Source organism: Epinephelus fuscoguttatus, linkage group LG18 (genome assembly GCF_011397635.1).
Source record: "Epinephelus fuscoguttatus linkage group LG18, E.fuscoguttatus.final_Chr_v1".
NCBI lineage: Eukaryota > Metazoa > Chordata > Actinopteri > Perciformes > Serranidae > Epinephelus > Epinephelus fuscoguttatus.
Window position 1 is genome coordinate 40,822,584 of NC_064769.1, and position 26,125 is coordinate 40,848,708.

Genomic DNA, 26,125 nt, shown 5'->3' on the forward strand with positions numbered 1-26,125 from the left:
CCTCTCTCTCTCTCTCTCTCTCTCTCTCGTATCCTATTACTGCATCTTGCTAACTCGGCCATTCTGGATGTCACTAACTCGGCTTCTTCTCCGGAGCCTTTGTGCTCCACTGTCTCTCAGATTAACTCATATCACAGCGGTGCCTGGACAGCGTGACGTGTGTGGTTGTGCTGCTGCCGTGGTCCTGCCAGATGCCTCCTGCTGCTGCTGCCATCATTAGTCATTAGTCATACTTCTACTGTTATTATACACATATGACTATTGTCACACATGTATACTGCCAGATATTAATACATACTTTCAACATATTGTACCACAGTAACCAGAACTATAACTATAATATTATTACTTTCATTAATGTTGTTGTAAGCTACTGTCATTACCTGCATCTCTCTCTCTCTCTCTCTCTCTCTCTCTCTCTCTCTCTCTCTGTCTCATTGTGTCATGTGGATTACTGTTAATTTATCATGCTGATCTGTTCTGTACGACATCTATTGCACGTCTGTCCGTCCTGGAAGAGGGATCCCTCCTCAGTTGCTCTTCCTGAGGTTTCTACCGTTTTTTCCCCGTTAAAGGGTTTTTTGGGGAGTTTTTCCTGATCAGCTGTGAGGGTCTTAAGGACAGAGGGATGTCGTATGCTGTAAAGCCCTGTGAGGCAAATTGTGATTTGTGATATTGGGCTTTATAAATAAAATTGAATTGAATTGAATTGAAATACAATTTACAGAGGAAATATGGCCTAACTCAAAATATAATCAGAGTATAGAGCAACTATCATTATTTATTCAAGTTGTCTACAGGACATGCAAAAAAAAAACAAAAAAACAAACCCGCCGAACCCTAATCCTGCCGAGTGGCTAGAGCCGGCTCTGAGGCAGCAACGTCATATTCAACTGAGCTAATATCTAACTCAGACTGGCTCGCAAAAAATCAGGACTGGAAGCACTCTAACTTCACATTGTTAGATAAAATGGTTTAGACAATTTAAAACTAACAGGCTGTGCATGGTTAGCATTACCTGTATGTACAGTATGCACAGTGTCCCAGCCTAATCTGTTGTTTTATCTTTTAACATTGCATAAATCTGCTAATTCACTGGGGGATAATCCACGAACAAGCTTTAATGCACGTTAATTTAAAGAAGTTGTGCTGATAATGTAAAATTTGAGTCTTTAGACGTCCAAAAGTGCATCACAGCTGCTCTTTTCTGCTGTAACTTCATTGGCTTCGAGCATGTGCCGCTTACTTCCAGGAACTATTGAGAGGCTCCGCCATCACTGTGAAACAAAGGGTCCATTGGAGTGAACGGAGATGACACGACTCTCTATTCAAGGGCTCTGGTGTGTGAGGAAGATGAAGACCTGTGGTGATGATGATGATGATGACTCTTACCTGTTGAGGCGTCAGCAGTCACAGCGGCTCTGAGCTCAGTCTGTCCAGTTAAGTTTCACTTTCTCTGAAATCATGTGACCACAGCAGCCAATCAGCAGCAGCACTGTATCGTGATGTCGACCAATCAGAAAGGACCTGTTGCAGCTCATCACAAATACGAACCCTTGCAGAGACAAACAGAGACAGTGTCACAGCTGCTGCAGCGTCTGAACCACATCTGTTCTGAATCCAGCTGTTAGAGACGTGATGACATCACACCTCTTCACACCGCCTCAGAACAGATGTCACCGATGACTTCTGTCCCACAAACACTCTGAGCTGTGAGTGCGAACATGGCAGGACGTCCTGAGGTCGTCTGTCTGTCCCACAGGCTGAACCCTAAAGAGGACAGAGTGTCTGCTGTCAGGGCCCCGAGGCCGGGGACCAATCAGGTCGGCCGAGTCAGTGACGTCTTTGAGTCTCGTCTGTTTTAATGATGCACACGTGAAGAACTTTAATAAAGTTTGATATGTTCCACAGATGACACATGACCCTCCTGTATGATGCTGAGGTCCCACCCACACAGCGTCATGACATCATCAGATCCTCTGAAACACTTTAAATGTGTTTATAATCGTTATGTTTTTTTAATCTCAGTGATGTCACTTCCTGTCTCTGAGCAGAGGTCATTAGTGGTGTCTCAGTTCAGGGCTGCAGCCTTTGACGCCTGCGTCTGAAGAACGACACCGAGGCCGTCCCACGTCGAAGGCTCCTTCAGATGCTGCCTTGTGTCCCAGACTCTGGAGGATGTAACCGATGAATCCTTCGTGGCCCAGCCTATCCCAAGATGCATTGCACACTGGTGACCATTATATATTAAGTGCAGTTAACTGGCTGACCATTAACTGTTGCTAACGTTACATTAGCTAAAAGCTCACAGCTCAAACAATCTGAATTTAATATGTTTACCTAAAAACGCTGCGTCAGCCTGAAATACATCAGACGGCGGTGAATCATCTTCAACATATTTAACACCAACCTGCGGGTCCATGATTCAGCGCTAGCTTACTCCTTCTTTCCTCACGCACAGCTGGTTGCTAGGTAACAGGACTGCCAACAGGTCGTAGGGGCGAGAACAACTGATGATGCAACCAGGAAATGCTCCACAGACCAGACCATCCCATTTCAGAGACCGTTCAGTTTGACTGGTGCGTCTTCAGAGGACGCGGCCGCCATCGACCGTGAGGGCCGCGTCCTTCAGAGGCTGCAGCGCTTGAACTGAGGCACGGTTACAGACTCGTGACCAGCAATGGTTCGGACGGAGAATCTGTGACTGTGGTGATGTCAGTGACACGTTTCTGTTGACGACTTTATTTCAGAGCCGCCGCCCGTTGTCTGTCCACTGAAAATGCTTTGTTCTTATGAACAACCAGAAAAATCAACTTTTAGAATATTACAAAAAATATCTGATGACATGAACTGTTTTTGTTTGTTTGTTGTTTTTGTTTTTTAAAGAATCCTAAACACATATCAGTCAGTAAGTTATTTACTTTCAGTTTTTTCTTTTCATCTCTCAGGTGTCATTGTTTCTTTTATACCCGATGTTTTTACACATCGTACTGCTGAATAGTTGTTTTTATTTATTTGTGAGCACTGATTGGACCAAAGCGACGTCTGCTCCGACATCACAAAGACGCTCTCGACTGTAGAAAACAAAAACCAAACAGAAAATTAAACAATAATTTATTTTGTATTAAAACTTTAAATCTGCCCCAAAAACAAACTACAAACATTCACGGAAATAAAAAAGAAACCTTTTCCAAAAATAATTTTAAATTTTAAATACTTCATATGTTTCATCAAAAAATCTGTTCACAGAAAATACAAAATTTCAGAATTAAAATAATAATATATCCAGTAGATTTCATAGTTTCCCAACTTTTCACAGCAAATTCAGAAAATTACAACAAAAAAATCATTTAAACAGCGTGTTTGAACATCAGTGTTACCCATAATTCCACGCTCTCCTGAAACAAAAAAACACACACACACACACATTGAAAAACATTCAGTGACTCGGTCCCTTTTTGTTGCCATAGTAACGTAAGTTAAATTTCAGTGTTCCTCTCTTCATTCAAATCAAACATGTATTTCTATCTTTGACCTTCACATTTGACCTTTGACCTTCACATTGACCCTTTAGCTTACAGAAGAATATTTTCATATTGTAAATATTGTCACATTTTGTTGACCTTTAATGTGTCGATCTGACCGACCAATCACAGAGAAGATTAAACTTCTTCATTCGGACACTTTTAGTTTTTGTTTCATCATTTTAAAGATTTGATTTTTGTGTTTTGTTTTTTTCCCGCAGTGACGCCGGCACCGTGTCCATCTGTATATTTTCAATTTGAACTTCTCGTCTCTGCAGAGCTTCATAGCTGATTGGATTTTTTTCTTTTCATTTCAAACTGACTTTTAGTTTCAATTTTTAGTTTTATTTTGGTGAGATTTTAATGTTGATCCAACAATCTGCCTTATATTTGACATCACACTTCCTGTACGTAGTTTCTGATTGGCGGCTCGTGGTGTCACAGATCCAACACTGGAACAGTTCTCAGGTTGAATTTGAACTTTTCAGTTGAGCTCCACGCGGAAAGCGCTGATTTCCATTGGTCGAAGGTGAGTGATGTGTGGCGGCTGCTGTTGCCGGGCGGATTCAGGTTCATCGTCTTCTCGCAGCAGAGTGAGACCCGACCGGCGGACGGAACCAAACTGAAGAGGAGAGAAAAGATCGTCCAGATTCACCTGCAGAAAAAGAAACAGGAAAACAGCTCAGAGACCTGGGCCCTATTTCAGGAAGCAAGCTCAACAAACTCTGAGCCTGAGCTGAGAAACAGAACAGCTGATCAGCATCAGTTCAACCAGCCTGAGAGAGGCGCGTTCATGATGAGCACTGAAAGACATCATCAGTGGAGTAACGTGATGGAGCCCAGACACACTGGGCACAAACTCAACATCAAACACACAGATATTAAACAGACTGGTAAAAGTTTTGTTTCTACTGACTTCACTCTGTCAATATTAGGCTGAGGTTCATTTAACTGCTGTGAAATGACTTCATGTAATCCCCTTTATTCTCACATGGAGCTATTATGGGATGTTGAGTCCCATCAGTGAGCCAGTTACACCGCGGAGTCTCTGAATATATGAAAAGTATTCATGAATCACTGCATCATGTATCCACGTAGATTCATTTCTCATCAACACTGACAAACCTGCAGTTCTTTTTTTAAACATTATTTTTGGGCTTTTGTTGCCTTTAATGTCAGGACAGCATAACGTTATGGGGAGAGAGGGAACGACATGTAGCACAGGACAGCAGGCTGGGTTTGAACCCGCGGCCGCTGCGTCTGATCACGGGGCGTCCGCTCCATCCACTGAGCCACCGATGCTCCGTGGTAATTACTTTAATAATGGATTGTGATTTATGTCCAGGGAAAACCACAACAAGGGTCCAAAGTCTTTTCAGAGCCAGAGACACTTTTCTTACGGGCCGACAAACCGCTGTCTCTCTGATGTGTTCAGTGTCTCTGATGTTATAAAGAAAAGAATCAAAGGACAATGCATAAAATGTGCTGTGATGATAATGTAAATCCAGGATGTGTAATATGTGATATATGTGGGTGCTTACAATGTGCTGAATTTAAAAAAACTACACAAAAGTGTGTGTGTGTGTGTGTGTGTGTGTGTGTGTGTGTGTGCGCGCGCGCACCTCCTCGTGCACACTCCACGTGCACTGCAGTGGCGGCTCAGGGGCGGAGCTACAATCAAAGCCCTTCCTGTGGAGGAGGAGGGCCACTTCCTGTGATGGACTTTCTGCTTCCTGTTGACCACAAACACAAATAAACATTTATTTGTTTTCATTGTTGATGTTTTCAGAGTTAAAAACAAACATGTTGGAGTTGTGTTGTGTGATCACTGTCTGGTGTGATGATGTGAAATAAATAAATAACATGGAGCCGACGCAAATAAATCGCAACTTTTATTTCAAATCCAAACAATGAAACAGTAAAATTATTGAAAGTTTATTGTTTGTTTATTGTTTATTGTTTGTTTCTTTGTGTGTTGTGATAATTGTTTTGATTGTGCGCAGCTGTTCCAGGTGTTACCTGCGAGTCCTCCAGCGTCCTCAGGTTCAGCAGGTGAACATCACACGGCAGCGATGAGCGGAGTGGCAGGAAGGGGCGGAGCTTTGGCACCTGACTGTTGCTAGGGGCAACCATGGTGATTGGTGGGTGGCTGAGGGAGAGCGAGGTCAGGTGGGCGAGCAGTGACAGATGTTCAACTGAGGCTCCTCCCACTTCCTGTCACGGAAACAAGACAATAACAAAAAAAAATAACCAGAACAAAAAAAACCAACGAAAAACAAGAACAAATGTAATTAAATAACAAAAAAGTAAAATATAAAATAAATAAAAACATAAACAGAAGAATTAAATCCCAGGTGATTGTTGAGAGCCAATCAGAGTCAAGATAATCATAACGTGAGACGTGTCAGCAGCTGACTAATTGATTCATTCACTATGATGTCATCACAGGGGGCAGGTTGTGCCCCGCCCCCTCACCTGAGGCCCGCCCCTCCTGTCCTCCAGCAGCAGGTTGTAGAGACTTGCTGTCAGCTTGTTGTCGGTGACGCCCTGACCGAGGCCGCGGTTATCGTCCTGCTGCAGCCGCCGGTCCAACACCACCTCCAGCTCACCTGCACAGGTCACAGATCATCAGAGGTCACAAGTCATCAGAGGTCACAGGTAACCAGATGTCACAGTTCACAGGTCATCGGTTGTCACACAAGTCATCAGAGGTCACAGGTAACCAGATGTCACAGTTCACAGGTCATCGGTTGTCACACAAGTCATCAGAGGTCACAGGTCGTCAGAGGTCACAGGTCACCAGATGTCACAGGTCATCAGTTGTCACACAAGTCATCAGAGGTCACAGGTCGTCAGAGGTCATCAGAGGTCACAGGTCACCAGTTGTCACAGGTCAGAGATCAGACTGAGGAGAAACTTCATTAACAAAAACAAAAAAGGTTCATCAGCAACTTTTTTTCGTGATGAAGAGACGCTGATGAGCTAAATATAGATCTTCAAAACTGAGAGCATGACGAGATGTTTCTGAGTGTCAGACAGACATGACAGTAAAACTTTTCAAAGAATCCTTTTATATCCTTCTGTTCTCCTCTTGTCAGACACCACTGACCCTTTAGTCTCGTCAATGAAAAAGAAACACGTCAACATCTCGTCTTCCTCATAAAAAAAGGTTGTTGACAAACATCTTCATCATAATTTTTGTAAACAAAATAACCACTGCTCACAACTGGTCCCTGAAATTGTTCAATTTAATTTGACGTTTTTCACTAATGTGAATTTTTGAGAACATTTGACGTACAAAAGTAATTTACTTCATAAATTAAAAAACAAAACAAAAAAACAATTCAATGTAACTTTCATCAGTACCTCTGCAGCCCACTAGATGGCATTGTGAGGCCCGCCAGCAGGCCACAGCTCAACAAGATAAACTTGTAGGTGACACGCAGAAAGTGCTGGTTACCTGAATTACCATAAGTATCATCCATTCATTTTCCATAACAACATATCTTGTTACGGGTCACAGGGGGCGGAGTCTATCCCAGCTGACACTGGGTGAGAGGCAGGGTTCACCCTGGACAGGTCACCAGACTATCACAGGGCTGACACATAGAGACAGACAACCATTCACACTCACATTCACACCTACGGACAATTTAGAGTCACCAATTAACCTGCATGTCTTTGGACTGTGGGAGGAAGCCGGAGCACCTGGAGGAAACCCACACTGACACAGGGAGAACATGTCAGAGCACCTGGAGGAAACCCACGCTGACACAGGGAGAACATGTCAGAGCACCTGGAGGAAACCCACGCTGACACGGGGAGAACATGTCAGAGCACCTGGAGGAAACCCACGCTGACACAGGGAGAACATGTCAGAGCACCTGGAGGAAACCCACGCTGACACAGGGAGAACATGTCAGAGCACCTGGAGGAAACCCACACTGACACAGGGAGAACATGTGGGAGCACCTGGAGGAAACCCACGCTGACACAGGGAGAACATGTCAGAGCACCTGGAGGAAACCCACGCTGACACAGGGAGAACATGTCGGAGCACCTGGAGGAAACCCACGCTGACACGGGGAGAACATGTCAGAGAACATGTCAGAGCACCTGGAGGAAACCCACGCTGACACAGGGAGAACATGTCAGAGCACCTGGAGGAAACCCACGCTGACACAGGGAGAACATGTCAGAGCACCTGGAGGAAACCCACGCTGACACAGGGAGAACATGTCAGAGCACCTGGAGGAAACCCACGCTGACACAGGAGAACATGTCAGAGCACCTGGAGGAAACCCACGCTGACACAGGAGAACATGTCAGAGCACCTGGAGGAAACCCACACTGACACAGGAGAACATGTCAGCACCTGGAGGAAACCCACGCTGACACAGGGAGAACATGTCAGAGCACCTGGAGGAAACCCACGCTGACACAGGGAGAACATGTGGGAGCACCTGGAGGAAACCCACGCTGACACTGGGAGAACATGTCAGAGCACCTGGAGGAAACCCACACTGACACAGGGAGAACATGTGGGAGCACCTGGAGGAAACCCACGCTGACACAGGGAGAACATGTCAGAGCACCTGGAGGAAACCCACGCTGACACAGGGAGAACATGTCAGAGCACCTGGAGGAAACCCACGCTGACACGGGAGAACATGTCAGAGCACCTGGAGGAAACCCACGCTGACACAGGGAGAACATGTCAGAGCACCTGGAGGAAACCCACGCTGACACAGGGAGAACATGTCAGAGCACCTGGAGGAAACCCACGCTGACACAGGGAGAACATGTCAGAGCACCTGGAGGAAACCCACGCTGACACGGGAGAACATGTCAGAGCACCTGGAGGAAACCCACACTGACACGGGGAGAACATGTCAGAGCACCTGGAGGAAACCCACGCTGACACAGGGAGAACATGTCAGAGCACCTGGAGGAAACCCACGCTGACACAGGGAGAACATGTCAGAGCACCTGGAGGAAACCCACACTGACACAGGGAGAACATGTCAGAGCACCTGGAGGAAACCCACGCTGACACAGGGAGAACATGTCAGAGCACCTGGAGGAAACCCACGCTGACCCAGGGAGAACATGTCAGAGCACCTGGAGGAAACCCACGCTGACACAGGGAGAACATGTCAGAGCACCTGGAGGAAACCCACGCTGACACAGGGAGAACATGTCAGAGCACCTGGAGGAAACCCACGCTGACACAGGGAGAACATGTCAGAACACGTGGAGGAAACCCACGCTGACACAGGGAGAACATGCAAACCATGCACAGAGACCCCCCCCCCCCAGCTGCGAGGCGACAATGCTAACCACTTCACCCTCGTGCTGCTGTTAACTGAGTTACCAGAATTATCATCGATACCTAAAATCAATCCTCACACAATCATGTCAAACTTCAGAAGAATGAACAGACTTCCAGGTGGACAAAGACTCACCTGGTCTAAGAGACGCGACGGCCTGACTCTGAGCCGACAGCAGAGACAGACGAGACATTGAATCCTGCAGGAACGCCGCGGAGCTCATCGGGTAAAAGTTGGCCTGCAGGGGGAGCTTCGACAGGGTCCGACGCTGCTGCATCTGCACCACCATCAATAAATAATCAATAAACCACATCATTGACCAGCATGACATCATCAGGCAGCATGACATCACTGAGCAGTGTGACATCATTGAGCAGCGTGACATCATTGAGCAGCATGACATCACTGAGCAGTGTGACATCATGGATGGTAACAATAATAGCTGACGAACAGTGAATGAACCTGGAAACTGTTGAGGTCAGTGAAGAAACGGTTGCTGCTGGCGACGTTGCTGATGAGCTTCATGACAAGCTCACGGTTGACCTCTGACCTGATGTCTACCTTGTTGGAAATCTCCAGGGATCTCCCAGCATGCCCTGGGGTGGACCCAGACAGAAGTCATTCAATGCAATTAATGACATAAATAAAATGAGAGCTTAATAATTAATGAGGTGTTTGAATGCTGTTACCGTCCAGGTGGTACAGTCGGAGCGTATGTGTGAAGTGTTGGAAACAGGAAGTGATTTCAGAGAAGACCGGACCTCTGGACACCCGAACCAGGGGTGGCTCTGGGGACGAGTAGAGCTGGGGGGGGGGGGGGTTAGGAGACATTTAGTTCTGATGTGGATTGTGGATCTGGTTCAGGTTCTAAATGTCCTTATAGTTCTGGTTGTGGATCTGGTTCTAAAAGTACGTATAGTTCTGGTTCTAAATGGTTGTGGTTGTGGTCTTACCTGGGCCCCCTCCTCCCCCGGCAGGAACAGGTAGGCTCCGCTCTTGTCCCGGTTGGCTCCGTTTCTGGTTCCGTACCACAGAAACTGGACGTGGAGCTGACGGAGCAGACCGGACTGCAGACGGAGGTTCTACATGTTAAAAAGAAAACCTTCGTTATTTAAATTTAAACTGAAGAAATGTTAATGAATCATTTTAATTTTAACAAATCAAATCTGTCAGTGAATAAAAATATGATCAAATTAATAATTAAAACTTTTGTTGTTTTAATTTCAGTTTTATTTTCATTAAACTTTATATTTTCTTACTGAACTAAATATTTTTATTAGTCGAGATTTAAATGTTTCTGATAATAAACTTTTATTTAGTTTTGTTGTGTTGAATCAAACTTTATTGACTCTGACCTGCAGCAGGCCGGTTTCTGGGGAGCTCCATGTTTGGACGTGTTTGTTGCTGAGCGACAGGGGGGCGTCGGCCTCAGGTCCTTCTGGGAGGGACACCTGGAAGTGTTCGGCCTGGATGGTCGGTGGGTTGCCACGGCGACGGAAGGTGTACTGAACCCGGTGGGCGGAGCCAGAAGAGGCTTTGGTCACATGATACACGACGAGTGACAGAGGAGGAAGTTCGGCCACGAAGTCAAGCTGAGGGTGGAAATATAAAAGTTACTGCTGTTCAGCTGTGATTGGACAATGTTCAGGGGGAGGGGCTTAAAATGACGCAGGAAACAAAATATTAAACACATGAAGTTCAGAGCATAACAATAACAATAACAATAACAATAATAAGAACAAGAATAATAATAATGTCTCAACATGAAAAATGGGACAAAGTAAGGAGCAGATCATGAGCGTCGGAGCCAATCTTCAGGTCCAATAATACTGGACCCACCCACTTTCACCATCATTTTCTGCTCCACTCAGTTTAAGTTGTACGTACTGAAATCAGGGCTGGGCAGTTAACCAAAAATATACCAAATCCAATATTCAGACCCTCTCACCGACGTAATCTTACTCATGTCGGTGATTTTGGCACTTTCCCCGTGTTGTCCCCTCAAAAAAAAAAACAAACAAACAAAAAAAACTATGCCCCAAGTCACGTGACTCCACCCCCTCCATCTAGTCTGGACTGACGCTGCCTACATGGAGGAGATGAGCACAAACACCTAGCCAACAAATCAACTGGAGCAGCTTGTACCCAAACACAGGGTTGTCCCTGCCTGTCTAAGACAAAGGCGGGCCGTCTGGGTGATTTTAGCCACCGCCTTGGTTAAAGCGTGTGTGCATGGGGGGCACTCAGATGTAGCGTCTTTTGCGCGCACAAACCCATTACTTTCAATGTAGACAACCCTAACCCAAAACAACACCGTTGCAGTGCGCATTTGGTGCGACGCGCTAGTTTTTTATCCGGCGCACAGCTCCATGGACCTGCTTCTCCCTCTGGTGTTGTGTCAGATCCCAGTTCGTCCCCTCCGAGATGTAGAATGTGTATCATAGAAGAGAAACACACATTTCAGGACTGCTGACTTGTATCATCAGAACAGACATGTCCTGTGATTTTCAGCCTCCTTTCATCTTTAATAGAGGGGGGAGACTGACAGGCGCCCTGCAACTAGTGCCTCCACAAAGCAAATGTTGCTGTCACAGGTGTTTACAAATGCCACACAATATGCAACGGATTCAAGAGTAATAGTCGAGCATATTAACCCCCCCCATATTTAAAATAATAAAATAATCGTTCATTAATTGTAATCGAGGTAAAAGCTTCAATTAATCGTGACATTGATTTTAAGTAATACTGCCCAACCCTAGCTGAAACATTGAGTGACTCGACAGCATGTAGGCTACACACACACACACACACACACACACACACACACAGCTTTGTGGTCCCACCCACTTTCATTTTCCTTCTGACGCCCACGGAGCAGACGGCATGTGACATATAAAAAATAACTTGATGTAAAATGACTTCATGTTTTGATTCAACTGTTCTTCACCTGGAAGGATTCTGTGGACGCCCGGCTCGGCTCCGCCCACACCGCGGAGATCTGTGCAGCCATTGGTCGACCTGTTTCTGCCTCAACAACATGAGCGTCTGGAGAGTCGATGACGACGCTGATGACGGACGTACGAAGTTGCTCCGTCGGGTTAAAGATGATCAATGACCTGAAACAAAAACATGCTATTGTTGACAACAGAGACTTAAAGGTGCAGGCACTCTTCTTCTGCAAGAATTCAACTTTCAACACTTTACACACACAGCACATTATGTGTATTTTACATTTTTAAAAATCTGACATACTAGTATCAAACACTGTAGAATATCACACGTTTTTATATTCTTAAACTTTACATACTAGTTTTTAGGGATGTCCCAATACGATATTCGGATCAGTATCGGCTGCCGATATTAGCAAAAAACGAGCATCGGCATCGGATCGGACTGCATGGAAAAATGCCGATCCAAGAACTCCGATCCAGTTTTCCGGCCAGCCCAGCGCTCCGCGATTCAAGCAGTCCATTCCAGTGATCCGCTCCAGCTCTTACTATCAGTCCACCAGGCCAGCATGCAGACGGCAGACACACACAGGGAGGGTAGGAAGAGTAGCGGTCAACTTAGTTAACTGACTAATTGATTTCTGCTCTGGTTTTTTGAGAGTGATATTTTTATTTGGTTTACACTCTTACTGTTTAAGTAAAGAGCACTGATGGCACTGTTTTGGACACAATTAGTGAAACTGGAGCCATGGATGGACTACAGAAACACTACTGAAATAACTGAAAAGGAAAGGCTGTATTGCTTGTTAAATGTCAACAATGTCTTGTGGTGTTAATCTTTTTTTTTATTTATTAGGGGGCCAAAGCACAAGTGTGTGGAGTCTTGCTGCTATTTTAATTTCAATGTTAGACATTTTAAAGATTTCTTGTGTTGATTTATTTTCTATTTATTAAGGGGCCAAAGCAAACCAGCTATATTTTTTATTTAATGTTAATGTTCAAGTTTAAAGTTTGTTTATTTAACCCTGTTAACAATAAACAGGTCAGTTTCTCATACCAACTGTTGTGCATCATTCTAACTAACCCGATTAAGTAGTTGTTCTTTACTTGATCAAACCTCTAACATGACTGACAACAAAATAAGTGAATATGTATAATACACGCTTGGATCGGTATCGGTATCGGCCAAAACTCAAGGCTGTAATATCGGTATCGGATCGGAAGTGAAAAAGCTGGACCGGGACATCCCTACTAGTTTTATACATTTTATTGTAGCATGATGTACTTTTTAATTTTTACACACACTTCACATATTTAGTATATTTTACATGTTAATCTAAATATTTGACATTTATTTATTTATTTTATATTTTTACTAACTTCATATTTTCATACTTGTACTTTCTTATCATTTTCAAAGCTTTACATCAGAGTGACTGTGACCTGTCATGATTTCTGATTCTGCAACTGTGACCCCGCCTCCTCCCTCTGTAGGCCCCACCCACTCACCTGGGTTCATCACTGAGTGTGAGGGGCGTCTTGTGAGGCAGAGCGTCGTGCGCTGACATGACATCATCCTGAAAGACATGAATATAGTTTATTTATTCCATGTGTTGGTTTTGACCCCAGCGTCACAGTTTCGTACGGTCTGTTGTCGTCACAGTTCGACGGCTGAGTCAGACGCCATCAGTGTCGTTCTCAGTGTCTCGTCACTGCAGCTCAGCCTTCAATAAATTGTTAATCGCTCACATGCTCATGGCTCTTTTCTTTAGTTTCTGTTTTTTGATCATTTTTCACTCAGACGTTTCTTAACGCTGGTCGAAGCTCAGTGATGTGTGACAAGTTAAACATTAACTGTATGAGACATATAAATGCACATATAAAAATACAGTGTATAGGATGAAGGTGTAATGAGGTCAAAGGTCACCATTTGCATGAAGGGTTTTGATTGGTCGTGGTGGTACTGGTTCTTGTCCAGTAGGAGCAGCCAGTGGGCGGAGCTCTGCAGCACCTGGCGCAGGTTCAGGATCGAGTGAAACAACCTGTAAAATAAAATTTGTTTTAGTTCAAACTTTGAGTTTTAATTTTCTTTATTTTTGAGATCACATATTTTACTAAATTAATTTCTTTGCTTTTTGACTTTGATTCATTTTATTTAATCGACTTAATTCATTCAAACTGAAAATCTTTTGATTTTTAAAATCTTTGCTGCAGCGACTTCACATGAGCACCAAGGACTACAAAACTTTACGTAAAAACAACGCTCACAACTTTAAAAACAAACAACATAAACAACGACTGACAAACTACAGTGTGAAACACAACGTTAATGACACGCTTATCAAACGGGAATGATGAGATATTAATGTTAGATGCTAATGCTACATGGATGGGAGTGATGGGAAGCTAACGCTAACTGCTCACACTAAGCGAGGCGGTACCTGTTACCGTTGCCAGTGGCGACGCCGTCCTTCAACAGAGAGCATGGGGGGGGGACAAGTGAGACAAAACACATGCTAATGCTAAAGATGCTAAAGAGTTCCAGATGCTACAATGCTAACACTGACTTGTTATAATCTCTAAATGTAATGAAGGATCAAATTAAAATATCGTCTGAAAAAATAACCCAGAAACTTTGAGGAAACCAATAATCATTCAGGAACGCAAGTGAAAATATAGAAACAAACTAATTCACAATGAAATAACGATACATGTTTCTATGGTAACAACCTCATTAAACTATGCTAACACCTGCGTCTTAATACCTGCTAACTGCTGCTTCAAAACCGTACACTGCTTCAATGCTAACATGCTAACATTGAAAAACATTTCTCTGAACATTTTTTAAGTTAAATAATCTACATGATGTCGTCATATTATTATTGCAATATTGCTGCAACTCTGCTAAGATGCTAGCAAGCTAATAAAAAGTTATGACCTAACATGTTACCACTACATGCTAATGTGTCTCTGATTTAAGCTAGCGTGCAAACACAAAGTTTCTATCAGTTCATAACTGTTTCCCACCTTATGACCTACCACATGCTAACATGCTAACACATTATTGTCCTGACATGTTTCACCATCTACTTCTAAAACCTTAACGACTTATGTCTGACTATGCAAACTTGCTAACAGGCTGAGGTGCAAGCAGGAAGTAGCCACCTGGTGCCATAGTCGACCACGACAGGGTCACGAGCGGTGCCGGTGACAGCGTCATGATGCTGGAACAATGCCAGGCTTCGCCTCCCCGCCGTTAAACGCTGGAAGTGTTTACGTGCTGGAAAATCTGGGACCAGATGACCATCGCCCCGGAAACGACGCATTTCAGCCAACGTCAAGCTGAAGAGGATTTCTGTCGCTCTGCCAGAAAGAGAAAACATTTAAAGATTCAGATTCAAGTATTCTTATTGTTATTGTTATTATTATTATAATTATTATTGTTATTATTATTATTGTTGTTATCTGCTTTTGTATCATGTCCCAGTCCATCATCATAACTGAAGACAGATCTTCAATCCTACACCCAGCTGTCCCACAGTAACACACACTGACCCTTGAATGGAGTTGTTGTTGTTATTCTTTGTTCTTTTTCTCCCTTTGTGGTGTTTCCCCACCCCCACTCAAGACACACACACACACACACACACACACACACACACACACACACACGCCTGAGTCACAGATAAGATAACGTACCTGAGCGTGGCCTCAAGCGTTCTGTCGAGGCGTTTGTAAAATGGTCTCGAGGTGAAGTATCCGCTCCAGTAATGATCGTCACGGTCGGCGTATGTGAAGAAGTCGCCGCTGAGTGTCGGCAGAGTCGCTCCTGCAGTGCTCAGACGCCGATGAAGAGCTTCAAAGTAATCAGACAGAGTCCCGAAACGAGCCTGAAAACAGACGAGAAAAGAAAGTGACTGAAAAATGCCCTAAAAATATCTTAAAAAAAAAAAACTAAACTCACAGGATGTGTTCAGTAATAAAGATGAACCACTGTGTTCAGTATTTTTGAAAACAGTCGACAGGGGGCGCCACCACTTCCAAACTAATGTGTCCATAAATGGATGAGGGTTTGTTCTAACGTCACCAAGTCATTAAAGCATGTCCCCAAAATGTTTCTGACCAACAGGAAGTGACAGTGTTTCCACAGAGGGGCGTGGCCAAGTTGAGACTGGGACGTAAATAAATGAGCATCTGTCCAATCGTCATGAAGGCTGTTGTTTGTCTTTAAGACAGACGTCCTGAGCTGTCGAAGGTCCTGATCCTTCACAGCGTTCAGGTGTCCATTTTGGCTCTGCAGGTATGTTTACTGATAATTTGTGAGCAATGCTTTATTTCACTCAGAAGTTTTAAGTTTATTGAGGACAGACGCCACAGGTCAAGAGATGTCTTCAGATCATTCCCCTGTGTGTGATGTCCAAGTGTCCTCTACAGTTTGACACAGAAGGGATGTTTTCAAATTTCAGTGATCTTATATAATATATTATAAGTACTTCAAGACACTGCATCCGGCCTCTCGCAGATTATATCGTCCCCTCATGCCCCGCCCCCTCCCAGGTGCCTCAAGTGTTCACCTTGATGTGGAGCTCCGGGTGCTGGTCGAAGTAGTCGAAGAGTTTCTGGTAGTTACTGAACTGAGCATCCCATTCGCTCGACTCCATGAAGCGAAAGTCGTCACCAAGCGGGACCAGAAGAACCGGAGATTGAAACAGACGGGACTTCTGCCGGTACTGATCCAACAGGAGGACAGCTCTGAGGGGACACACAGGGACATCACACCATCAGTGAGACAACAGGAGGACAGCTCTGAGAGGACACACAGGGACATCACACCATCAGTGAGACAACAGGAGGACAGCTCTGAGAGGACACACAGGGACATCACACCATCAGTGAGACAACAGGAGGACAGCTCTGAGAGGACACACAGGGACATCACACCATCAGTGAGATGACATTGTATGAACTATAAATGGGCCTGCATACATCAACCCATCTTTGACCTTCAACCACCAAATTCTGATCAGTTCATCATTTAGTCCAAGTGGACGTTTGTGCCAACTTTGAAAAAATTTCCTTGCGGCATTCCTGAGAATGAGACAGACGGACAGACGGACAGATGGACAGACAACCTGAAAACTTAACGCCTCCAACCACAGCTATCGGCAGCGTGGAGGCATAAAAACTGTCAAAGCAGACAGGAAGCTGGAGTTCTGAGCTACTGACGTAAAGCAGCCATGTTTGTGACCTGACGCTAGTTTATTTGTCTCAAACGTTTAAACTTGTGATTTCGTCAGACGGTCGTCAGTTTAAAAAAAAGAGAGACAGAAACAAACCCATAAAGCTCGGATCAATCTGCAGGTTTATTGTTATTAATAATCATTAAGGTGATAACTGTAAATTACAGTCATCTTTGGCCCCGCCCCCTGCATACCTCTCCTGGATGTTCTGCTCTGTGATTGGCTGCGGCGGTATCCTCCATGGACAGAAGACCCGCCCTCCTGGCAGGCGGTGGAAATCAAACTGACAGCAGACCGCCGGGTTCGGACCGCACGTGTGCGGTACGTCATAACTGTAGAATGGCATCATGTGACACGTGATGTCACTGCGGGGGGAGGAGTCTGTCACACAAGAAGTGGGCGGAGTTAGAGCAACGTTTCTGAGTTTTTACCCAAAATGTAAATTATAAATATAATATTTGAGAAATAATGAAATCCATCATATTCATTTTTATACATTTGAATAATTCTGACAAATTTTACTGCAAAGTTTTTTACGTTTGTTTATTCAAACTAAATTTTTATTTCAAATTACAAACACTTTATTTTCTTGTTTGTGTGATTTAACATCTGGATTAATTTACTCTGATTATATTCTGTGAACTTATTATTTCTGTATATTATTGATCTGTTTTATTTATTGTGTCTGCTGCTGTTATTATTCAGATTATTGTTATTAGGAATTATTCTGCTTGTTCTTCACTTTTCTTTGATCCTGTTTTGTTGTTGTTGTTGTTGTTGTTGTTGTTACTTTCTTTGTTTATTTTCCAAAATCCTCTCTCGACATTCTGTCTCAGTGTCTCCTGGCCACACCCACCCCAGCTCTGTCGCCATAGAAACTCCAGGGTCTGTTGTTGGGCGAAGTGCTTCTTGACGGCATAGTGAACGCGTTGGATGACCATGTTGCTGAGCCCCGCCCCCTTCAGCAGGTAGGTCATCGAGGGGGAGTGGCCAAATGGATCCACGGCCCAGCCGCTCCTCGGCTTCACACCTGGACAGAGAAATCAAGGTCACCACGGCCACTCGTCAAAAGATTGAAAACACGCAGCGAAAGGAAACGAAGCATCATGAACCCAGGTGTCGCTGGAGCCACTGGTGGCCCTCGATCAGCTGATCCAACAGAGCGAAGTAGTGAGAGTTCGCTTCGTCCGCCATCACCCAGCCACCCGTCACCAGCTCCAACTGTCCCGCCCCCACCAGGCTGACCAATCACAGAGAGGAAGAAGGCAAAATTATAAAAATGAAGAAATGCATAAACACACGACAAAATAATAAACAAAATAAACACAATAAAAAAGTTACAAACTTTACGTAATTCAAATTAAAATCAAAACATAAAATAAACAAAAACAATAATAAAATATACAGTCCCTCCAGAAAATCGCGATCTTGCGATTGCAATAATTAACGCAACTTCAACCAAAGTCCGCAATACCTGCAGGGGCGTTTTTCCGCGTTTTCCAGCCGACCGGAAGTCATCGCGCACATGACGTCATTTCAAACGTCATCAGACGCATCATCAAATGCACTAATGGCACTGCAGTGTGGAGAAACGCTCAGTATTGACAACAGAATGTGCACTGTGTGAATACGACAATATGTGATGATTGTATTAAACTGTTGTGTTTACAGAAGATGGAGCTGACATGTTGTTGTACAGTCACATCGTCTGGTTTGACAGCGACAATATTCACTCAGGATCTTTTGATCATTATTGGAGTCCATGTTTTGAGACTAATTAAACAAAACTAAAGAAGAGAACTATAAAAAACATTTGCAGCTATTTTTGTAATATTCAGTATGATTATTATAGCGAGTGACTACATGACTTATTTTTTTGGAGGTCGTAATTTAAAAAAAAAATCAAAATTTCCCCCCTTTTTGTCATTACCTGCAATTTCCCGCAAAAAAAAACAACAACCTAAAAACGCTGCAATTTTGTCGTAATTTTTTTACAAAATTGGCAGCACATTCCAGGTTTTTTTGCCACGAGATCCTGGAGGGACTGAATATAATTACTAATTATTTAAAATAGAAACATTTTAAAGAAAAGAAGCGTCAGATGTTTCTGACATCACACATTTGTTTTTCTTTTGTCTGTGTTTGTTTATTTTGCGGATCTGAAATGTGCAGCTTTGCTGCGTGTTTTTAATCTTCTGACGAGTCGCCGTGGTGACCTTTAGCGGGATTTATATTTCAGCACTGCATCTACAGTGCAGACAAGTGATTTGAAGCTAACGCAGAGGAGGAGGACGTACACATCTGTCAGTAAAGGAAGTGAGAACTTTGTGTGGTCACCTGTTAACGACCTGCAGCGCAACATGTCCAGTCTGTGCTAGGGGCGGCACTCTATGTGTCATGTGATGCGTCACATGATGCACCACACTGCACCGGTGCCGGTGTGTTTCTTTGGTGGAACCCTGTTTCCAAGGGGGGCGACATGCAGCAGAAGGCTGTGGGTTGAAATCAAACCCACGGCTGCTGTGGCAAGGACTCGACCTTAGCACGTGAGGTCCCTGCTCCACCAGGTGAGCTGGTGTGCGCCCCATCTCTCTCTTTTTTTTCTTTTTTAAATTTATTAAACCAATTTTATTTTAGTGTTGTTTTTTTTCTTTCCTGGTGTTTCACAGTTTCATGTTTTATTTTCTATTTTTTAAATCAAGAAAATGACACAGAAAGTTACCGTTTGACCATCGCTCTCTTCTGCTCGTCGATGTCATTCCACCATTTGGAGAAATAACTGATTTCGGCCCAAATCATCTTCCTCCTGATCAACAGAAGAAAAACAACAACCATCAGTAATGACCCCCTCTGGTCCGCTCTGTCAGAGTCAAACAGGAAGTCAATCAGAACCAAAACGTTCAGTCAAGAGGTACGACATCTACAAAACAACATGATGTTAGTGTCGTGGAATTCTAACGTTTGACATTTAAAATATCGTCTGGCGCCGGCTGAGGACGACCTTCTGTTAGTCTAATAAAAACTCCAGTGAGCAGCCGTCTGAGGAGGCGACTGACCCAACTACAGATCTGATAACGATCTTCAGGAGGAACCAATGGATTAAAAACTGAGAGACACAGACAGAAGTCAGACAGAACTGACAGACGGACTGACATGTTGATGGTCTGAGTCTGAACTAGAGATGCACTGGTGTATCAGATGACATGTGATGACATCACTGATGTCAGGGGTTGATGTTTTTCTGTCTCAGGATGAAAGCAGAGCTTAAGTTCAGACTAACTGCGTCCCGTCGTCCTGACGACAACAGAAGATAAGTTTGAGACAAACAGAGATCTTCTGAGACGTTGCCGGGACAAAGGGATGCAGTTAACTGACTATGGACGTGTCAGAGGACGCAGCCCGCTGTTTCCTCTGATGATGTCACACTGGGAACAACAAATTTGTGATGACTTCAGCAGGAGGAGAGCTAGTTAACATTAGCTGTTAGCAGCTAGTTAACATTAGCAGCTAGTTAACATTAGCTGTTCGCAGCTAGTCAACATTAGCAGCTAGTTAACATCAGCTGTGAGCAGCTAATTAACGTTAGCTGTTAGCAGCTAGTTAACGTTAGCTGTTAGCTGTTTGCAGCTGCTGGAACTAACAGCTAACAGAGGTTACACTGAGTTGAATTATGATGTGTTCAGGCTCTATTCAGTAAAATTTAGTATTGAGTTTAAGTGAATTCTGACGCTTTCATGATGTGTTCAGTGTAATCGTGTAAAATGTAGCTTTTGGTGAGAACCTTGAATAAATCAGCTGAGAGAGAAGGTTCTGTATGATAAATGAGTCTGATGGCACACTGATAAGATAAGATACAATAAACTTTATTAATCCCACACTTGGGAAACTCACATTTCACAGCAGCTCAAAGCACAGACAAAAAATGGAGGGTGACAATGTAAACAACAACAAAACCATCAGTGTCGGCCCAGAACTTCACACTCAGTGCATCTCTCGTCTGAACTCATGTAGAAATAAAACTATAATGAAGATGAAGATGAAGACGAGTACCTGCTGTCTTCAGTCAGTTTGATAAGCATGTTGTTGAGGATGTGTTTGGTCTGGTCGTCATAGTAACTGTCAAACGTCTTCAGCCAGCCTGAAACACACACACACACACGTTTACTGAGGAGGTGACATTGACGCACACTCATTTCCTGGCGTCATGTTCGCCCTCTAGAGGTTTCTACCGTTTTTTTCCCCGTTAAAGGGTTTTTTGGGGAGTTTTTCCTGATCAGCTGTGAGGGTCATAAGGACAGAGGGATGCCGTATGCTGTAAAGCCCTGTGAGGCAAATTGTGATTTGTGATATTGGGCTTTATAAATAAAATTGATTGATTGATTGATTGATTGATTGATTGATTGACTGATTGATTGATAAGCACTGACCCAAAGATCAGCTTCTTCTAAAGTGGGGACACGTCTTTTGTCCGCAGATGGACAAGCTGGTGTAGAGTCAGGAGTGTGTCCCTGAAGGAGGGTGAAATGTGCCTGATGGGATCTCACCGGGGTCGTTGTGTGAATGAGGAACCAGGAAAAGTTCCAGCGGCTGCTTGTCCCACTCGTCGCCTTGGTAATGGATCTCAAAACCTTGTTTCCAGGCGCCGCCGTCGACATTATCAAAAGGCAGGAGGTCATAAACATCCAGCAGCTACGGACGAACATATGTCTTTTAATAACACGTACTGACATCTATTATTATATTATATTATATTATATATATCATATATGTGTGTATATATATATATATATATATATATATATACATACACATATATTATAGATATCATATGACGTTCAGAAATAAAGCTTCTACTACTGAAGAAATATTTTTAATAACGCCAATACTGTGCTACAGGTTCTTTCATCAGAGCGGCTGGTAGCATATGCTAAGCTAACCTGCACTCCGTCTGTTCCGTCCTTCTTCTCTTCAGCCAATCGGCAGCCAGGCAGCGCTTCAACTCGGCTGTGGGCGGAGTCTGAGCTGATATTGGCCCCTCCTCCCGTTTCCCATGATGCTTTGCGGCGCAGCAGAGAGTCACGCAGCGCAGCAACCAGACGGTTGTTGTCCCTAAGGAGACGCTCCAAACTGTCAATCTTCTGCTGGAGGCGGGACAAATCCTGCTGACACAAAGGACCACCGAATATTTACAGACACGTCATTAAACCAACGACAACAAAAATCTGAAACTGAAAACTCAACGTATTAACTCTGACATGAGTCTACAGACTCTGGTGTTCAAATGCAGCGGTGTAAAAGCACCAGTACGCAGACACACTCACATCCTTTACTTAACGGTTTAAGAACACATGGAGATCGTAAATGTACTCAGTTACTTTCCACCGCTGTTAATCTCACACTTTATTTTGAAATTTCACGGATCATCTTCAGTGACTGTTAAACTATCAGGAAGTAGAATCAGCAGTGTGTGGACTCACGTCGTCCACCCGTCCAGCAGGTGTCACCCGGTGTTGTTGAAGCTCCGCCCCCTGCATCAGCTCCAGCATACGGTACAGTGACATCACTGCAACACAGAAGACTCCGCCCACCAGCACAGCCAGCAGCCGACTCCTCTTCATCGCTGTGAAACCATTGAAACCAGTTACAACGTGACGAAGATAACGAGGCAGACAGACAGATTTAAAGAGGTAATTAGCCGGTCACATGACAGACAGGCTCCTGTGACGCTCACTCCGCAGGTGCATTATGGGAACTGTAGTGTTAACTGAGCAGAGCTTTGTCTTCAGCTGTCTCCAGTCTCTCGTCATCAGTATGCTTCCACATGAGGCGGACGCCTTCATGATCACTGGTTTGTTTCATGGAAGTGTTTGAGGGTTCGTCAGCATCAAAAGTTCGTAAACAACAACATGTGACAACATCCAAACAAACAAACACACGTCCGTCTGATCTCAGTGATCAGGAACAATAACAGTTAACACATCTCCACTGTGGGGCTACAAAGAGATGCATAAACCACAAAGAGATCCAAAGAGGCTACAAAGAGATGCAAAGAGGCTACAAAGAGATCCAAAGAGGCTACAAAGAGATGCATAAACCACAAAGAGTTTCAAAGAGATTCAAAGAGGCTACAAAGAGATCCAAAGAGGCTACAAAGAGATGCATAAACCACAAAGAGATCCAAAGAGGCTACAAAGAGATGCAAAGAGGCTACAAAGAGATCCAAAGAGGCTACAAAGAGATGCAGAAACCACAAAGAGATTCAAAGAGACTACAAAGAGATTCAAAGAGGCTACAAAGAGATGCAGAAACCACAAAGAGATTCAAAGAGGCTACAAAGAGATCTAAAGAGGCTACAAAGAGATCCAAAGAGGCTACAAAGAGATTCAAAGAGGCTACAAAGAGATGCAAAGAGGCTACAAAGAGATGCAGAAACCACAAAGAGATCCAAAGAGGCTACAAAGAGATTCAAAGAGGCTACAAAGAGATGCAGAAACCACAAAGAGATTCAAAGAGGCTACAAAGAGATCCAAAGAGGCTACAAAGAGATTCAAAGAGGCTACAAAGAGATGCAGAAACCACAAAGAGATCCAAAGAGGCTACAAAGAGATCCAAAGAGGCTACAAAGAGATGCAGAAACCACAAAGAGATTCAAAGAGGCTACAAAGAGATCCAAAGAGGCTACAAAGAGATCCAAAGAGGCTACAAAGAGATTCAAAGAGGCTACAAAGAGATGCAGAAACCACAAAGAGATCCACAGAGGCTACAAAGAGATCCAAAGAGGCTACAAAGAGATGCATAAACCACAAAGAGATTCAAAGAGATTCAAAGAGGCTACAAAGAGATCCAAAGAGGCTACAAAGAGATCCAAAGAGGCTACAAAGAGATGCATAAACCACAAAGAGATCCAAAGAGGCTACAAAGAGATGCAAAGAGGCTACAAAGAGATCCAAAGAGGCTACAAAGAGATGCAGAAACCACAAAGAGATTCAAAGAGACTCCAAAGAGATTCAAAGAGGCTACAAAGAGATGCAGAAACCACAAAGAGATTCAAAGAGGCTACAAAGAGATCTAAAGAGGCTACAAAGAGATCCAAAGAGGCTACAAAGAGATCTAAAGAGGCTACAAAGAGATGCAAAGAGGCTACAAAGAGATGCAGAAACCACAAAGAGATCCAAAGAGGCTACAAAGAGATTCAAAGAGGCTACAAAGAGATGCAGAAACCACAAAGAGATTCAAAGAGGCTACAAAGAGATCCAAAGAGGCTACAAAGAGATTCAAAGAGGCTACAAAGAGATGCAGAAACCACAAAGAGATCCAAAGAGGCTACAAAGAGATGCAAAGAGGCTACAAAGAGATTCAAAGAGGCTACAAAGAGATGCAGAAACCACAAAGAGATCCAAAGAGACTACAAAGAGATCCAAAGAGACTACAAAGAGATCCAAAGAGACTACAAAGAGATCCAAAGAGACTACAAAGAGATCCAAAGAGGCTACAAAGAGATGCAGAAACCACAAAGACGTAAGACGTGTAAATTACTTGTGAAATACACGAGTGACTCGGAGATTTGTCTTTTCTCATTTAAAGTGTAAACATCTAACAACAATGGCTCACTGGTCACACCTGTTACTGAGACAGTTTGGTTGTGCTGCAGGAGTCAGGACACCTGCTGACACCTGCTGACACCTGCTGACAGCTGCTGACACCTGCTGACAGCTGCTGACACCTGCTGACAGCTGCTGATGCTGATTTATGGTCTAACTGTTTATAAAGTAGTTGAAACTAGCTCCACCTCCAGCAGCTACAACAGTAACATGCTGCTCTGACACTGATGCTTCAGTATTAATAATCTAATGATGTCATATATAATAATATCAGTCAGAGGAACCAAACACTACTTTAACTACATTTTTCTCTCTCAGAACTGGCTCTTATGACGTGTTGTCTGACCACAACAGAAATCAAATGTGTTTCATTCTGAACAGCTTCAAGGTGGAGTGAATGTTAGATTAATTAGGCAATAAACATCAAAACACAACATTAGATGTCATATTTGGGTTCATATTCAACTAAGGTGGGCATTGTTTGATCCATGTACTATATTTTATTTCTTTTTTACAAGTATTTAAGATAAGATAAAATAAAACAAGATAAGATAAGATACACCTTTATTGATGCCACATTTATTGATTTTTTTCCCCGTTAAAGGGTTTTTTGGGGAGTTTTTCCTGATCAGCTGTGAGGGTCATAAGGACAGAGGGATGTCGTATGCTGTAAAGCCCTGTGAGGCAAACTGTGATTTGTGATATTGGGCTTTATAAATAAAATTGATTGATTGATTGATTGATTGATTGATTGACAATTGAAAAATTCCAGTGTTACAGCAGTCAAGTGGAAAGAGTCAGATTAAATTTCAAAATTTAAACTTTAAAACTGAAAAACTAGGCATGCAAAAGACAGTACAAAAGTACAAGAAACGGTGATAATAATAATAATAATAATAATAATAATAATGATAATAATAGTAATAGTAATGATAGTAATAGTGATAATAATGAGCAGTGGATTAAAGAGAGCATATCTAGTGCAAGTGATTGTATATGCAAAAACAGCAACAAGGGGGACAGTGACACTTTTACAGACAAACTTTAAAAAAGAGTAACTCCCATCAGAGTTAGATTCAAATACAAAGTTTACTTTGTCTGCAGAAACTCCGCTGATTTATTTTTTAAAAAATACTCATACTAAATATTTTGTATAATTTCTCCTGTTAGTCAAACTGATAAACGCTCCTGCAGGTCAAACCGCTGACAAGATAAAATTCAGAAAACTTTAAATATGAAATTCAAACCTTTCTCACTCAACTTCCGCGTTTACAAAGTGCAGCAGGTCTCGCGCACCGGTGTGTCTCGTGCTATTGTTCGGTGACGTAGCGTTTCACCTCGGTTTCCCGCAAAAAAGAAAAAAAGAAATAAACAAAATTTATTTTAAAAAAAGACGTTTTAATTACTGAGGTAGAATAAAGCTTATTGGACCCTCCGCAGCACGAGACTCCAGCTGCTGCTGCGCCTGGTCCCTGCTGTTTG

General features: G+C 43.4%; 1 protein-coding gene across 9 annotated transcripts; it reads right to left on the reverse strand.

Moving 5' to 3' along the window:
- Positions 1-3,097: 3,097 nt before the first annotated feature.
- man2a1 (mannosidase, alpha, class 2A, member 1) lies at positions 3,098-26,125 on the reverse strand. 9 transcript variants are annotated; one of them, XM_049604816.1, is made up of 26 exons: positions 25,891-26,125; positions 22,520-22,662; positions 21,980-22,201; positions 21,587-21,731; positions 21,093-21,180; positions 19,765-19,848; positions 18,155-18,282; positions 17,899-18,072; positions 17,237-17,423; positions 16,377-16,554; positions 15,502-15,692; positions 14,968-15,165; positions 13,730-13,844; positions 13,312-13,379; positions 11,802-11,970; positions 10,210-10,446; positions 9,808-9,936; positions 9,544-9,658; positions 9,317-9,450; positions 8,990-9,131; positions 7,277-7,380; positions 7,196-7,232; positions 6,000-6,133; positions 5,544-5,738; positions 5,147-5,257; positions 3,098-4,179 (listed from the first exon to the last, which is right to left on the reverse strand). In XM_049604816.1, the coding sequence occupies exons 2-26, from the start codon at positions 22,658-22,660 to the stop codon at positions 4,009-4,011; spliced, it is 3,597 nt and encodes a 1,198-aa protein (XP_049460773.1). In that variant the 5' UTR covers positions 22,661-22,662; positions 25,891-26,125; the 3' UTR covers positions 3,098-4,008. The 9 variants fall into 9 exon arrangements, 5 of the variants coding, with proteins under 5 accessions (XP_049460773.1, XP_049460774.1, XP_049460776.1 ...); XM_049604817.1 differs by lacking the exons at positions 7,196-7,232; positions 7,277-7,380 and having other exon boundaries at positions 21,980-22,204; XM_049604819.1 differs by lacking the exons at positions 3,098-4,179; positions 5,147-5,257; positions 5,544-5,738; positions 6,000-6,133; positions 7,277-7,380 and adding an exon at positions 8,426-8,529 and having other exon boundaries at positions 6,550-7,276; positions 21,980-22,204.

Excerpts from the sequence above, each read along its gene's own strand:
- man2a1 (XM_049604816.1), bottom strand. The coding sequence starts at position 22,660 with ATGAAGAGGAGTCGGCTGCTGGCTGTGCTGGTGGGCGGAGTCTTCTGT. Across the intron at positions 19,849-21,092 it reads AAACTGACTGAAGACAGCAG|GAGGAAGATGATTTGGGCCG; the intron begins GTACTCGTCTTC and ends TCTGTTGATCAG. Across the intron at positions 17,424-17,898 it reads TCTATGGCGACAGAGCTGGG|ACTCCTCCCCCCGCAGTGAC; the intron begins GTGGGTGTGGCC and ends CTTGTGTGACAG.